Source organism: Petromyzon marinus, chromosome 16 (assembly GCF_048934315.1).
Source record: "Petromyzon marinus isolate PM22_M1 ecotype Great Lakes invasive population chromosome 16, UKy_Petmar_22M1.pri1.0, whole genome shotgun sequence".
Taxonomy (NCBI): domain Eukaryota; kingdom Metazoa; phylum Chordata; class Hyperoartia; order Petromyzontiformes; family Petromyzontidae; genus Petromyzon; species Petromyzon marinus.
Genome location: NC_133682.1, coordinates 1925843 through 1942373, shown reverse-complemented (window position 1 = coordinate 1942373; position 16531 = coordinate 1925843). Strand labels below are relative to the sequence as shown.

The following is a 16531-nucleotide window of genomic DNA, read 5'->3' as shown; positions in this document are numbered from 1 at the left end:
CTCGAGCGGTGTTCACCATCATGTACGGAGGGGGTGCCACTTTCGCCGATAAGACATCAGCAGCGCGAGGGCCCCAACACCGCTGACAAGGCGGAGTGTTTTCACTACTCTAGAATTAAGTGTTTTCACTCGTTGTGTATTGTCGGGGCCCGCACTAAAGGCCACCAGGGGGGCCGCCAGTGGCCCCTGGTGGCCTTGCAGTGAAGACCGCTGCTCTAGACTCTAGAGCAGCGGTCAATTTTTCCACGGACCGTGGGGGGGGGGGTCATCATTGGGTCTTTCCCCCTTTTCAAAGAAGCTCTCCAGCGACGTTTGCTTTTTACTCATTGTGGCTACTAGGGCTTAGCTTGTGGGCTTACCAAAACTGTGACTGAGACGAGTGCGCAGTGCGGGAAAAGAGGCGCGGACGAAAGTGGTGAATAATAAAACAATGTGGGCGGGCCACGTGCGGACTCACCGCTCTCACCACCTCCTGCTGCTGCTGTGCGGCCCGGTCCCTAACAGGCCACGGACCGGCACCGGTCCGCGGCCCAGGGGTTGGGGACCCCTGGGTCTAGAGTCTCGACTCGTCTCGAGGGTATTGTGGCCGACTCTCCCACGCCGTCCAGACGTCTTGGAAGAGGCGAGAGAACCACCGCAACTTTATCACACCGCATGCGACCTGCCGATTGGGATGGGGTCAAGAAACTTGCACTTTTGTTTCAGCTGCCACACCGGGAGATCGAACCGGTGACCTCTGGATTGCAATTCCAGTGTCATAATCGCCATTCATTAGCGTTAGGGCTGTGTGTAACTCTCATCCCCTTCCTGGTTTGTAAACGTTGACGACTTTCCCGTTCACCCCCCACACCCTGTGGCGTTTTGGATGCCTCGCACTTGATGGCTAACAACCGACGGGAGCGGTGGCGCAGTAGTTAGCGCAACGCCCTACGAACCCGGCTCACGGCGGATATCAGTGGCGTCTGAACCCAGTCCAGGGCCTCATTATGTTGACGCAGCCTTATAACACGAGCGCCTGCCGTGGTGTCTTAACATCACCTCCGATTAGCACGGTTGGTTACGTACGGTGCGAAAGAAGTTGTGCATAGACGTCCCAGCGTTGTTATCTGCGCGCCACCGCTCCCCCATAACACGAAGATCCCCCGTGTAGCCTTCACAGACTGTTGGGGCAAGTGCTGTGAGCGAGCACTTGTGAAGGCCGACACAGTGTAGGAGGGGGTGGGTGGCTAGCACCACGCTCGTGGCGATGTTTGTACATCGCACCAGGTATACTCGTGTGAGGGGAGCCCCAACGATCGGTTCCGATATCATCCGCGATGGTTGTTTGGCCGTGAGCGGGAATGGAACTCGGGTGACCGGGTTCGCAGCGCAGCGAGGCGCTAACCACTGCGCCACCGCTCCCCTCGGTCGACCAAAACAACACACACACACAAGGAGGACCGACACGCGCAAGCGGCTTCTTTACACAAACGCCCACACGCACCATTGTAAAGGCTGCAGCTGCGACAGAGAAGGAGGAGGGCCACGGCATCTCTTACCGTGCCACGCGACTGACCGACCGCTGCCTTGCTCCGTGTCGGAATCTGCGGAATAATTTGGCCGCAAGCTCGAGGCCCTTGGCGACTGGAGCGCGGCGATTCCAACTCTTGTCTTGGGACGTTGGCCCTTGTCTTGAGACGTTGGCTCTTATCTTGAGACGTTGGCCCTTGTCTTGAGACGTTGGCCCTTGTCTTGAGACGTTAGCCCTTATCTTGAGACGTTGGCCCTTGTCTTGAGAACGTTGGCCCTTGTCTTGAGACGTTGGCCCTTGTCTTGAAAACGTTGGCCCTTGTCTTGAGGACGTTGGTCCTTGTTGTGAGACGTTGGCCCTTGTCTTGAGACGTTGGCCCTTGTCTTGAGACGTTGGCCCTTGTCTTGAGAACGTTGGCCCTTGTCTTGAGACGTTGGCCCTTGTCTTGAGAACGTTGGCCCTTGTCTTGAGAACGTTGGCCCTTGTCTTGAGACGTTGGCCCTTGTCTTGAGACGTTGGCCCTTGTCTTGAGACGTTGGCTCTTGGCTTGAGACGTTGTCCCTTGCCTTGGGACGTTGGCCCTTGTCTTGAGACGTTGGCCCTTGTCTTGGGACGTTGGCCCTTGTCTTGGGACTTGGCAAGACGATCGGCGTCGTCAGGCGGAGCCCCCCGACTCTGTTTGTTGCCGGGCACCGTGGCGCGCCGCGGTGGTGGGGGGAGGAGGCTGTGTGGGGGAGGCTGTGTGGAGGGAGCTGTGTGGAGGGGGCTGTGTGGAGGGGCTGTGTGGAGGGGCTGTATGGAGGAGGCTGTGTGGGGGAGGCTGTGTGGGGGAGGCTGTGTGGAGGAGGCTGTGTGGAGGGGGCTGTGTGGAGGGAGCTGTGTGGAGGAGGCTGTGTGGAGGGGGCTGTGTGGGCGAGGCTGTGTGGAGGGGGCTGTGTGGAGGAGGCTGTGTGGAGGGAGCTGTGTGGAGGGGGCTGTGTGGAGGAGGCTGTGTGGAGGGGGCTGTGTGGAGAGGGCTGTGTGGAGGGGGCTGTGTGGAGGAGGCTGTGTGGAGAGGCTGTGTGGAAGAGGCTGTGTGGAGGGGGCTTTGTAGAGGAGGCTGTGTGGAGGAGGCTGTGTGGAGGGGGCTTTGTGGAGGAGGCTGTGTGAAGGAGGCTGTGTGGAGGAGGCTGTGTGGAGGGGGCTGTGTGGAGGAGGCTGTGTGGAGGAGGCTGTGTGGAGGGGGCTGTGTGGAGGGGGCTGTGTGGAGGAAGCTGTGTGGAGGAGGCTGTGTGGAGGAGGCTGTGTGGAGGGGGCTGTGTAGGGGAGGCTGTGTGGAGGAGGCTGTGTGGAGGGGGCTGTGTGGAGGAGGCTGTGTGGGGGAGGCTGTGTGGACGGAGCTGTGTGGGGGAGGCTGTGTGGGGGAGGCTGTGTGGAGGAGGCTGTGTGGAGGGGGCTGTGTGGAGGGAGCTGTGTGGAGGAGGCTGTGTGGAGGGGGCTGTGTGGGCGAGGCTGTGTGGAGGGGGCTGTGTGGAGGAGGCTGTGTGGAGGGAGCTGTGTGGAGGGGGCTGTGTGGAGGAGGCTGTGTGGAGGAGGCTGTGTGGAGGGGGCTGTGTGGAGAGAGCTGTGTGGAGGGGGCTGTGTGGAGGAGGCTGTGTGGAGAGGCTGTGTGGAAGAGGCTGTGTGGAGGGGGCTTTGTAGAGGAGGCTGTGTGGAGGAGGCTGTGTGGAGGGGGCTTTGTGGAGGAGGCTGTGTGAAGGAGGCTGTGTGGAGGAGGCTGTGTGGAGGGGGCTGTGTGGAGGGGGCTGTGTGGAGGAGGCTGTGTGGAGGGGGCTGTGTGGAGGGGGCTGTGTGGAGGAGGCTGTGTGGAGGAGGCTGTGTGGAGGAGGCTGTGTGGAGGAGGCTGTGTGGAGGAGGCTGTGCAGCTTAAGTGCTGTCAGATCCGGCACCATGAACATACCTGACTGTCTGGAAGCAGTTATTGTTGTCCTATCAATATTTTGTTTTTAGTAAGATAACCAGGTCTCCACAACCCCCCCCCCCCCATCTACCAACCCAGTCCCCAACAACACAACTAAGGTGACTAAGGCCACAGTACACAGAGATCATAGTCGTTAACGCTGTGTTAGGCATATGTTCCATGTTGTGTACCGGTGTGTTTTGTCGCTGCTACGTGCCCATTGTTCCCCCGTGCACATTCAACATTTACCCTGCACTGTTGTCATGCCGCACTCCCACCCACTCCATCCAGCCCCTGAGAGGCGTGGGAGAGGGCTGTAACCCCGCGCTGACAACTGCTGAACTAAAGAGTCTCAGAGTGTTGGTTCCGGTTCATCAAATTGGGGTGCGAGGGGTGATCGCCTCCATCGGAGGACAGTAACCAGTGCTGGAAACTCCACATTTCCCATGGCGGGGTGAGTATTCATCAGACAACCACTGTCGACTTCCTACATAGTGGAAGTGTATTCATTTCATTGATATGGTATGCTAATGATCTGCATCGGCACCCCCTCTCAACCCCACGTGTGAGTCAATGGTTGTAACTGTGGCACGATCTGGACAGATAGCAAGAGGCACAACATACATATAAGAATACGTGCATATTTTTTTCTTAAAAGCCCCTCTAGTTTAAACAATACGTTAAAAGACGGATTTTTTTTTATACCTCAGCGATTAATCAATGAGAAATGCACTTCTAAAAATATATACCGTGTGTAAATGTGGTTACATTTGCTGATCTTGGGTAGGACTCTTTTTAATGGATGTTTTTCCATTGTATTGATTTTACAAACCTACTACACTCGAATAAGCAGCACTTACAGCAAATACATTTTTATTGAAACTTGGGGAATGTTAAGAGCACTAAACCCATGAACAGCGAGTTGATTGTAAAGATATCCACATCTAAGCAGAGTTAAGCCTGGTTGGTACTTGCATGGGAGACTGGCTGGGAATACCAGATGTTGTTGTTGGTTTAAGTTGCAATGTGGAGCGCAGATTGCAGTACAGAATACAAATTTGAATCTGTGGACAGCCGAGTTACCTCACTGCACGTGTGGGATTTCTCCAGGTTCTCTGGTTTTCTCCCACATGCCAAAGACTCATTAACACAATTTGCCAAACATCTCAAGCTAGGATTCTCCAGAAAAATATTATTTACCCAATAAATAAACATCATTATTAATGTTATTAGAGTATTAGTGCCCTTTCTATACACTCATGTGTGTGTAGTGCTGGAGGGATAAAAGATCAGGATTGATTTTTTTCCATGAAGTTCAATAAATATTGCACATTTAATTACACTTGAAAATTGTTCAGAATAAATTAGCTGTAAATTACATTGTCAAAGTATAACTGTCATGTATTTATCCAACAACTAAAGTATGAGTGCTGTCATTTATAAAAAAAATATATATAAAAAAGGCCCTATATAAATCAGTGGGTCCGATGTAGGACCAATGTAGGACCAATGTAAGATTTCTGGTTATGTTATTGTGGGTCCTGAGCAGGTGTATTGGTACAATTAAAATGTGTCGGTCGAGTGTTAAACTATGGGACCCCTGCAAGTCTATAAGTAATTCAAGCTTATGAGCTGGAATCAGATCATGATGTAATGGCTATAACACATGAACCATCATCATTAGCCTAATTGTTGATGGTGGAGACATATGTACATTTTTCTGCCCAAAAATAATCTTTACCAAGATGCAAACAAGGCCCCGTGCATTGTAGCGTCATACGGTTGTGCATGATCATTGCATCAACATTCACGTGGCTCCCATTGCCACGTAACTGATGTTGTACTTGTACTGCCACGAGCGGTCTCGGTCTCCCTGCACCGCCACCAGCAAGGTGCGTACCGCGCCTGGCGGCACAGGCACTTGGCCGCTCGCTCGGGGCTCCGTGGTGAGAGCCACTCCAGCCTCTGCCGCCACCACCACCAAGTTCTGCACCTCCACGCTGAGCGAGAGGGCGTAAGGGAGCTTGCAAGCGTTAACCACCTCCAGGGCCACACCGGAAACGCGCTGCCTCTTAAACAGGCACAAGCAGCCACCACCAGCACACGCTGTCCTCTCTGTATGAGCACTCAACATGTCCTCTGCCATCAACTCTAGAGAAGCAGCAGCAGCCAGGGATGGTTTGGGGAAATGGGACGGATCATGACGATGAGAGTCGCACACGCACAGGCGGGGGTCTACCCTCGGGTGCGCGCATTGCGCGTAGCGGCTGAATGGCGTGAGACGCTCGTAGCGCACGGCTGCACCGCCGCCTGGCGTCAGCCAAACGGACACTGCAAATTTCTCATGAGATGTCACTGGCAGACCATTGGACAGGCCCGGCCGCACGTAAATGTCCATCCTGACCATTGCGTCGGTGAGGGAATTGCTGTCCCCACTTACGTCTACCTCACTCGCTGACCCTTGCTCGGTTTGGACATTGTCGAACCAGAGAGCGACCAGCCTCTGGCACAAGCCTGGAACAGTTTGACCAGGGCTCCAAGGGTCAACCTGCTGCTGCTGTGCAAACAGAATCTCATTCATGCGCATCAAGGCGACCTCGGCGAACATGGCGAAGTAGGAGTCATTGTGCTGCGGACCCTGGTCGCTGCGGCAGATGCACACGTTTGGTTGGATCCTCGGTACGTCTTCACACGTCCTGCCCGCGGGCACGGCACTCAAAAGGCCGTCCCTGTTGATGCCATGGCGCTGCTGGAGTCTCAGGTCGCCTGCGTCAGCTGGCACGAACGGGTGCTCGGCGAGAGCCCGCAGGGTTTGGTGGACATCCAGCAGGCTGACCAACCTACGCTGGTTCACGCCCAGGGCGCGCATCGCATCGGCTCCCAGCTCCTGTGCCACGGCGTCGGGCACCACTGCAAAAAACGCTGGCTGGAAGGTCTCCAGCCATGCCTGGGCAGGCAAGCTCTCCTCCAGGCGGCCGTACGTGTTGCCGTGGTCAGCCAGGATGAGCGAGAAGGTGGTACTGTCGGGGCGCGCGAGGAAGCGCACGTGCTCCGCCAGGTCGGCGTCCAGGCCCTGCAGGCGTAGGCCCGTGTCCTCGTGCGCCGTGTCCAGGATCGTAAAGCTCAGTGCCGGGCGGCCGAGTGCCGCGAAGCTCGCCACGAAGTAGGTCACATAGCGCAGCAGGTAGGCGTGATGGTGGAGTCCATTGAAGCAGACGGCGTCGGGGCCGTGGAATACGTCACGCACGCCGTTCTCGGCCAGCACGACGCAGCTGCTGTAGGAGACGTCGACCCTGTCGATGCCAGCCTGGGTCAGCGCCTTCCGGAAGCGCCGCCGCCTGCGCCGCACCGTGTCGGGCCCAGGTGGCCGCACGCCGAGCTCCCGGACGAGCCCCCAGTCCCAGAGCCAGCACATGTCCTCGAGGTACAGCGTCTCGTAGCCACGCCACTTGTAGTGCCGGAAAACGCGCTCAGAGCGCACGGTGGCGTCGGCCCCCGCTGCCTCGTTAACATCCCCGGCCAGTAGCGCCTGCAGGGACTCCTGGGTGCGGCTCTTGATGCCCTGCAGGAGCTGGAAGTCGAGCACCCTGCCACCTCGCTTGAAGCCATGCTCATTCAGGCGTCGGAATTCCGCCACGGTCTTGGGTAGCGAGCGGTAGAAGTGGTGCCGGGACACGGAGTCCAGCAGCAGCACGTTCACACTGATAACAGCGGGCGGCCGACCAGGCACATCGCCCGATTCTGTCAGTCTCTCTCCTGCATCGGTGTTATTAACACTCTCTCCAGCAACAGCCTCCTCCTCTGAATCACTCTCCCCTTCTGCGTCTTTCTCCTCCTTCCCCTTGTCCTCCTGGTCCTCGTTGTCCGCTGTCTTCCTTGGGGCTCGCCGCAGGGCCGGCGGGAGGATGAGCAACTGTGTGATCTGCCGCCTGTCTCTGGCAGTCACGCAGCGCAGGAGGCAGAAGCCCGGGTGGGGAGCCCCGTGGCCTCGGGGCAGGAGGTCAGCGTTGATGAAGGCCGCCACCTGCGTGGCCACCTCGAAGTCCAACCAGCGGTAGGCGGCTGCGGCCTCGCGATACAGCCCGAGCGACACCGGGGTGCTACGGCTGCATAAGCCGTCGGCGCACACTACGTGCGGCGAGGTGGAAGAGGCGTTCTGAGAAACAAGGAAACCTCACTTAAGATTATAGAAACGACTACCACGGAGGTGGAGAGATGCCATCAATTGCATACGTGTTCATGATTGTGCTGTATAGCTCTCCAACGTGTCTTCCGGTTGTGCCGCGTATTGTTCGGTATGATGTCTGAAGATTGACTCCATATACTGGAAGCTTGTTCATGCAGCTACTGAAGGAATTCCCAGCATATAGAGTGAAAAGTCAAACATAATTTGGTTTGGTTGTTGTTTATTTTCTGTTACTTTTATATAATATTTTCCCGGTTAAACTATTTCACCTGGATAATCCCTCGTCAGACTGCCAATTGTCACAAACATAGAAAACACAATCATATGCGTTTGTTGATTAAATGAACTGTTCTACAAAAAAAATATTATACGGATGTAGGTGGGGGCCTTACGTGCAGCTCACAGATGTCGCGCCTGCGCTGGTGGTGACACGACGCAGGAGTCTTGTTATTGAAGAGTTCCCGGAGGACCTCGCACACCTCGGGGGTCGTTTCCCGGGGCCGGCAGCGGGCCTGGGGCCAGGGGGACTCGAGGGGATCTGGACCGCCTATCCCTAGCTCCCCGCAGTGCTGCCATTCCTTAAAACATACACGCAACGCCCGCATGGGGCGTGTGTGAGTGGTGCTGGTCCATTCTTTTACTACACGAAGCCTCATGTCAATTCAGTTGTCAGCTCGTGAGAATTAATACGCAGAATATTTACATTCCGGTATAAGGACTTTCTCTGTAATGCGACAATGTGCAGCTGGAGCAAGTGATGAAGGGATACACGGAGAGACAAACATCTGAGACACAGAGAGGGACATGGAGATAAACTGAGAGACAGAGACATAAAAAGAGACATGCAGGAAGACGGAGAAAGATACAGAGCGAGATGCAGGGAGTGAAACACATTTTCATAACATGGGCACTATTTCAAATATTTAAATGATTAGAAACCCCTTCACAACAAAAAAGTGCAGGCTGGAAAACAAATAATTTTAATCCAGTAAATGTTAAAGTTATGAAAATAATGTTACAAAATTTTTTTTACCGACTGCATGGGGCATGTTAGATCAGGAATCATTCAGTTTCTGAAGAAGCTTCCATCGTGCCAAACAACGCGCATTAAAATCCGAAAACACATTGGACAGGGGTCAAACCATTAACACAGAGGACACGGGCTCAGCGGCAATAACTGCTGTGTAAATTGAACGCACAGCCGTGCGCGCGTGAGATGCGGGAGCCGTGTCCATCCGCCAGGGCGCTCCCATTCCCGGGGTCTCCATTCGGGGCCCCCTTGGGTTGAGTGAAGCTGCAGGGCTCTGGCTGCCTGGCCGCACAGAGGGGGTCTGGGCCGGCAAGGCAAGCCACACGTACACGACCTGCACACAGCACCACCACAGTGACGCCCATCGTCGGCATGAGCAGTGGTAGCCCTAGGCATGAGCAAACTAAGCCAAAATGAGGGTCCCACGTAGCTCAAGGGGCCCTTGGTTTCACGAACAAATTAGGGATGCACAAAATATAGTCTCGAATTAAGATCATAGTAACATTAACAGCCAATTACCATAAATAATCAGCCAATCTCATCAATAGCTTGTCTGCAGCTATATTCTCAATTAATTTATGTCCACTGCCTACATCGCATGTTTCATAATACTGTATCCTCTCATTTCTATCTCAATTCATTACACCTCTATATTTTGTTCACGTGTCTCTCATCTCAGTGCATCTCTGTACACTGCCTATGTCTCTTGTCAACTCACTTGGGAGTCTAAACTGAAAGCACCACTTTATCATCAGCCACGATCAATCCACTGCTGGATGAATGCCTCCACCAGGCCCGGGCGGCATCTCTCACCATCCTGCGATGTAAGAGCGCCCCCATCAGGAAAGGACAACAACACCCAAGCTTGCAATGACTCTTACCCAGTGACCCATAAATAATTATCAATGCAACCATGCTTAACAAACATGGCACAGTTTATGTATTAATCGTTTTGATTTACACTCAAAATACACGTATTGAATGATACGCATAAGTATCGATTATCCATGATGTATGTACAATGTCTACAATGTTTACAATTAGGGTGTTCTTCTAAGCCACTGGTTCTTCTTAATCTGGGGTGCACGCAATCCCCTGGGGGTGCAAGATGCCCCTCCTGCGGGTGCAGACATGGCCAGATTTGTTTTAGAAGGTAAATAATCGGAAACACAAAATAAGCACGGGCACGTTAGTGCAACTACTTTGTTTAATCAAACTCTGTATTTATTAACATTTTTATGTTTTTTAATGATTGAGAACCCAAGGTTTAGAACCACTGCTCCTGAGCCAAAGGTCCCCATAAATTGCATGGAGTTGGCTGCTCGGGTATATCCCATCTCCATGTCCCGTACCGCTATTATGTGCCAATTCCCTCGTCACGTGCACCGTTCCTCGTTCCACCTCATTCTTCCACCTCACCACGGCCTGCCTCTCCTCCTCCAGCCCTGCATTGGTGGCAGGCATCTTCCACAGCCCTTCCCGTGTGTGTCTACGCGGCGGTCCACATGTCAATTTCATTATCCAAAACTTAATACATATTTTAAAAGTCATATTTCTTTAAAACATAAATCAGGTGTCAATTGGCGGTCACGAGGCATCAGGACCACTATGTACTTTGTCTATTCTTAGCACGTGCTCAAACCATCTCATGTCCAGCTTCCCTTACCTTCTTTTAAATGTTTGAAAGATTCTTGACGTCACGTTTTAATGTCATGAAACGTGGCCTAATGGAGCGAGGCTAATTACACCAAAGGCTAAGTGCTAATTATCCAACCTGGGTGGCTGGGTTGATGGTGGTTGGATGACGCCATATCGCTGTTTTGATACTTACCACTGAGTGTGTATGCGTGCCGGTGTGTTGGTACGGACTGCTGGGGTGTTGGTACTGGCTAAATGGTTGACTGGTGTGTTGGTACAAGCTGACTGGTTGACTGTGTACTGGTGTTGTGTACTGGTTGGCTGTGTGTACTGGTGTTGTGTACTGGTGTTGTGTACTGGCGTTGTGTGTACTGGTTGACTGTGTACTGGTTGACTGTGTGTACTGGTGTTGTGTACTGGTGTTGTGGTACTGGTTGACTGTGTGTACTGGTGTTGTGTACTGATTGACTGTGTGTACTGGTTGACTGTGTGTACTGGTGTTGTGGCACTGTGTACTGGTGTTGTGGCACTGACTGTGTGTACTGGTGTTGTGTGTACTGGTGTTGTGGCACTCCTTGACTGTGTGTACTGGTGTTGTGTACTGGTGTTGTGTACTGGTGTTGTGTGTACTGGTTGACTGTGTGTACTGGTGTTGTGTACTGGCTGGCTGTGTGTACTGGTGTTGTGTACTGGTTGACTGTGTGTACTGGTGTTGTGTACTGGTGTTGTGTGTACTGGTGTTGTGGCACTGTACTGGTGTTGTGGCACTGATTGTGTGTACTGGTGTTGTGTACTGGTGTTGTGTTGTGTACTGCTTGACTGTGTGTACTGGTGTTGTGTACTGGTTGACTGTTAGTATTGGTGCTGTGTACTGGTTGACTGTGTGTACTGGTGTTGTGTGTACTGGTGTTGTGTCACTGTGTACTGGTGTTGTGGCACTGATTGTGTGTACTGGTGTTGTGTGTACTGGTGTTGTGTACTGGTTGACTGTGTGTACTGGTTGGCTGTGTGTACTGGTGTTGTGTACTGGTGTTGTGTACTGGTTGACTGTGTGTACTGGTGTTGTGTGTACTGGTGTTGTGGCACTGACTGTGTGTACTGGTGTTGTGTGTACTGGTGTTGTGTACTGGTGTTGTGTGTACTGACTGTGTGTACTGGTGTTATCGTGCTGATGTTGTGTACTGGTGTTGTGGCACTGTGTGTACTGGTGTTGTGTACTGGTGTTGTGTACTGGTTGACTGTGTGTACTGGTTGGCTGTGTGTACTGGTGTTGTGTACTGGTATTGTGGCACTGTGTGTACTGGTGTTGTGTACTGGTGTTGTGGCACTGTGTGTACTGGTGTTGTGTACTGGTATTGTGGCACTGTGTATACTAGTGTTGTGTACTGGTGTTGTGTACTAGTGTTGTGTACTGGTTGACTGTACTGGTGTTGTGTACTGGTGTTGTGTACTGGTGCTGTGTACTGTGTGTACTGGTGTTGTGTACTGGTGTTGTGGCACTGTGTGTACTGGTGTTGTGTACTGGTGTTGTGGCACTGTGTGTACTGGTGTTGTGTACTGGTGTTGTGTACTGGTGTTGTGTACTAGTGTTGTGTACTGGTTGACTGTGTGTACTGGTGTTGTGTACTGGTGTTGTGTACTGTGTATACTGGTGTTGTGTACTGGTGTTGTGTACTGGTGTTGTGGCACTGTGTGTACTGGTGTTGTGTACTGGTGTTATCGTGCTGGTGAACTGGCCGTGACCCCCCCGGGTTCCACTTCACCACCCTTCGGGCCTTATCGCTCACCTGCAGGGCCGCGCCGAGCACCGCCAGCGCCAGACACAGGCGCCAGGTCCTCCCGGGCCGCACGCACAGCCACGCGGACAACATCGCCGCCACACCTGGCGCAGGTGACCCCCGTGCCACGCAGGTGACCCCCGTGCCGCGCCGGTGGCCCCCGTGCCACGCAGGTGACTCCCGTGCCACGCAGGTGACCCCCGTGCCACGCAGGTGACCCCCGTGCCACGCAGGTGACCCCGTGTGCCACGCAGGTGACCCCCGTGCCACGCAGGTGACCCCCGTGCCACGCAGGTGACTCCCGTGCCACGCCGGTGACTCCCGTGCCACGCAAGTGACCCCCGTGCCGCGCCGGTGGCCCCCGTGCCGCGCCGGTGGCCCCCGTGCCGCGCAGGTGACTCCCGTGCCACGCAGGTGACCCCCGTGCCACGCAGGTGATCCCCGTGCCACGCAGGTGATCCCCGTGCCACGCAGGTGACTCCCGTGCCACGCAGGTGTGGCGAGCGCGTGAGCCGTGGGATTGACAGTCGACTGCCACACACGGCGGGCGCGCGCACCCCGCACACGCTTGACCGGTTTGTTACAGTCTTAAAATAAGTTTGCTATTCGGCGAATACTGCCGCCGTTGACAGTGTGCCGCACAAATAACAACAACCCTGCAAGATAAAGTATTCAATAGGCGACGTTTCGGCCCAATGGCCTTTCTTCACAGCACACCGAGAGGCCTTCGACGGAGCCCAGTTTGGTTGCCGCAGCGTGACCGCAGCCCGGGTTTATTTTTATTTTAAAAAAAACACCGCCTTTGTATCTTCGGGCACCCTTCCCGTGCGCATTCTTTTCTAGCTGCCCGGTTCCTATGGGAACCCGACCGGTTGGGTGAGTTTGGAGGGTTTCGCAGAGCCCTTGCCGCTTTGCTTGCTTGCCGACTTGGTCGCTATTGGAGGGGTTTTTTTCTTCCGGGGGGTGCTGCCCATCCCACCAATTGCATGCAGGCGAAGGAAGAAGACACGCGGCAAATTCTGCCGCTGCTGCTTCTGCTGTCGCTTTCCCTTCTTAAATTACCTGCATGGAATCCGACCGCTGGGAGCGCACAAAGCTCCTTTGTTTTGTTCGGACGCCACGTTTGTAAAGTCGCAGGCTTTCCAAGATGAATAAACCCTACTCAAGTCTCTCTGGACTGCATGCACCACACTCTACGTTTTTTTTTTAAGTAATAAAACAGGTTATTCATTTAATTTATAGACAGCGCCTTGTCAATCCACTGCTAGGTTGCAGGCCCTTAAACCCATGCCGTCCGTCTCAGTGACAGGAGTCATTTGACCATACTTCACCACACTGGTCAGTGAGGGTTTGAAGGAGAGTGAGCACCCCAGATTTTGTTCAGATATCGCGTGCCACTGATCTTAGCAGTGGCAGCCTCCAACTCGTATTATTATCCACTCAAATCGCTCTGGCTTCTCTATGAAAGGCCATTGCCCACAACGTCGCCTATTATATATTTTCAAGGCAGAGTTATTGACAAATGCGTTTTTTTTCTTCATATATAAAATACTGATCGGTAGGTTTTCGCTGAACAGCCAGAAAACACATCGGAGTGCCACTCGCCACTGCTGTTAGTCGTGATAGGGAATCATGATCGAACTCAGGTATTTGAGTTTCTAGACAAAGTGCCCAATTGCACCCCGATCATTTGGCTTAATGATGAATCAACTGTCTAGTCACCGATGTTCCGTGCCACCGTATACTTGCCACACTTCCAATCATGCGTTTTCTTATCATGTCCATGTAGGGCAGCACCACATTTTTTGCCAAAAAACTGTTAAAAATATACATTTTCATGAGATTTTTGGCCAAAAGAACTTGCCAATGTAACGCTCACCAATTATGAATGGGTTCCCATTTAGATGGAGACATAAGTGAGCTTATTAAAACGAAGATTGCTCCGTTTCGACTCAAAACAAGTTGAGTTTCCAGTTGTCAAAACGAAATTGTCTCCTTAACAACTGTTACCAATTCATTGTCCTATAATTCATGGAGCTTTTATTGATGGTAACTTTAATTGGATGAAATGTCAAGTGCAGCTTGTTTCAACTTCAAACGTACTGCATCCTGAATGCATTTATTCGACTAAATATAAATGCAATATACCAGTATAGTATTATGCTGTTAACAAAGATATGATTTTTGGAAGGACGTGTAAATAAATGCAATATACAGTATAGTATTCCTGCCATATATTTTCCAATCAACACTTAAAAAAAACTACAAATATTTAAACTAAACGGTTAATTAGCAACCTGATAAATGGGGCAAATCGCCAGGGCTGCTTACTTTTGCCCATTTGACCAAGCTGTGAATCTGGCCCCCTTTGTATGTAGGACTCGACAGGGGCATGTGTGGGGGATGCACGCACGCAGGGGGTTGTGGTTTGTCGCCAAGAGGTTTTAATATCTCCTGCTGAGCTGCAAATAAAAGGGTCAGTAAGCTTAACGCATGCTGGGAAAACCCCCACTCGCAGTGCTGCCACAATCCTGAATTGACCGAGGGATGCTCATACAATGTGTACACACACACACAAAACTAAAGTAGCGTATTAAATGACCACGACCCTGAATGTAAACACGATGATGATGATGGTGGTGCTGTACTTAGGGATACTCTGCACTCTCATCGTAAGGATTGCACATCATCGTCCGTATTCCTCAGTGTTCAACCACCTTACCATCGGAGGTAAAATGTATCTTCCTCCTTTAATTATGCTGCTCAACTTTGATAGCTTTTTTTGTAATAAAACCTCTTTTCCATATTCCCTATAGTATTGCTGTACGATAATTTGTTCCCTCTTAGCTGAGGGCTAATTTATGTAATTGGCTTCTGGGCCTACACTCAGTAACTTGTATTTAAACAAAAAAACATTTGTATCTGTTTGTATCTGTTGATTGCTGTATGCTAATCAAGTAGGTGAGAATTATTATATTGACAGCAAAAGAGAAAGGTGGCATCGAAGGCTTTGGCCGTGATGCCATCTTGATATAAGAGAGAGATTACGCTGTTGTGGGGTTAGCACAGAGCCAACTATGGTGTAAGGTGTTGCACTTCAAGCCATCAAGGTTGCTCCAGACATTTGACACCATATACCGTACGTGTACAACACAACAGCAAGACTGAGGAAATACCTGAGCGGCTAAATAATAATTAAAAAAATGACCAAGGCAATCCAATATAATGCTTTGCAACGTTTATAAATGCCTTTATTAACGACAGTTTGTACAACATAACAAACCATGGCGCAGCTGAGAATGCAGGCTTGTGTGTGATCCTGCAATTGAAATATTTATTACACAATGCTGAATGTCCACAGTGGAGTGAGTGATGGGTGAAGTGAGCTCAACTTGTGTGTGCTGTCTGCGTGCGATGCGCGTGTTGTCTTTGTGCGGTGAGAGTGTTGTGTGAGTGTGGTGGTGGTGGGGGAGATTGCCGACAAATGATTGCCAGCTCCGAAATGTTGAAACGATCGAGTTCAGAGCAGTTCACAGCATGAAAAAGACGTGAGCCGCCCTCAACCACTGTCCCAACACGCTTAATGCAAAGACATACAGCAAGCCAGCAACACGTCAGCCCCCCCCCCCCCAAACACCCCCCCTCTACCCCCCCCCCCCCAAATCGCCGTTTTATCCCGAGTGTCAGGGTTTTACAAAGAGGAGTTGTACAGGCAAGGCAGCGCACTACGATTTATCAACACAGGGGTCAGTCCACAGCTTAAAGACACCAACAGACTCTAGAACATATGCATGCTCTCTCCAAAGACATGGTTATTATATTAATGTAATTAGCGTAACCCTTGGTGTCCTGTCTGTCACATCCCATCCCGATCCAACCCACCCACCACCCCGGCACACACAAAAAAATACCAGAGCTTTTCTGCTACAGTTGGTACCAATTCTCACTACAGGTACCTGCTAATCTTTAACAGTACCTTGCACTCCAATAAATAATGTACTCACTATTAAAACTCTGCAACCAGAGCCTCAAATACACGAAAAATAGGGGATTTGGTCTATAAAATATCACATAAATATCGCTCGTGTACCAACCCAATAACGGCAAGCTAAGGCCGGATCCTTCTGTGGGCTTGGTAGATTATGGGCTCGGTTTTCCCCCTTGCACTTCTCTGCACACTCTATTCCGCTTAAATAAAAAAAACACGATGTCACCTATTGCGGGGGCAGTGCTAGTTTACTGGGAACTACGCGACTGGTTCCGAACACCAAGGTTTTCAATAGACCCTATACTGTACAATCAAAATTGGCAACAGTTTAATTGCTGCCACTTCTTCGCGGGCAGAATTCCATTTGAATTGGTTGGGGAATAGAGTGTGTGGGGGGCCTGCTTCGTTGGCCTTAGTAGCTTTTAACAATAGTCTACCACGTAACAGCTGTCCTGCCGACCA

The 16531-nt window shown here is 51.8% G+C and overlaps 2 protein-coding genes across 3 annotated transcripts; both read right to left on the bottom strand.

The window, feature by feature from the left end:
- Positions 1-477: 477 nt before the first annotated feature.
- Positions 478-3714, bottom strand: LOC142924689 (uncharacterized). Its single transcript, XM_076067343.1, has 3 exons — positions 3699-3714; positions 1539-3414; positions 478-661 (listed from the first exon to the last, which is right to left on the bottom strand). Exons 1-3 carry the CDS (start codon positions 3712-3714, stop codon positions 646-648), a joined length of 1908 nt encoding a protein of 635 aa, XP_075923458.1. The 3' UTR covers positions 478-645.
- Positions 3715-4304: 590 nt separating this feature from the next.
- LOC116943005 (uncharacterized) lies at positions 4305-15729 on the bottom strand. 2 transcript variants are annotated; one of them, XM_032955590.2, is made up of 5 exons: positions 12091-12188; positions 10018-10154; positions 8835-8999; positions 8028-8213; positions 4305-7605 (listed from the first exon to the last, which is right to left on the bottom strand). In XM_032955590.2, the coding sequence occupies exons 3-5, from the start codon at positions 8901-8903 to the stop codon at positions 5257-5259; spliced, it is 2604 nt and encodes an 867-aa protein (XP_032811481.2). In that variant the 5' UTR covers positions 8904-8999; positions 10018-10154; positions 12091-12188; the 3' UTR covers positions 4305-5256. The 2 variants fall into 2 exon arrangements, with proteins under 2 accessions (XP_032811481.2, XP_032811480.2); XM_032955589.2 differs by lacking the exon at positions 10018-10154 and having other exon boundaries at positions 12091-15729.
- Positions 15730-16531: the final 802 nt, after the last annotated feature.

Coding starts and splice junctions, on each gene's coding strand:
- LOC116943005 (XM_032955589.2), bottom strand. CDS start 12,174: ATGTTGTCCGCGTGGCTGTGCGTGCGGCCCGGGAGGACCTGGCGCCTG. Junction 9,000..12,090: donor TGCTCGGCGCGGCCCTGCAG/GTGAGCGATAAG, acceptor TGCTGTGTGCAG/GTCGTGTACGTGTGGCTTGC. Junction 7,606..8,027: donor GCGACATCTGTGAGCTGCAC/GTAAGGCCCCCA, acceptor CTTGTTTCTCAG/AACGCCTCTTCCACCTCGCC.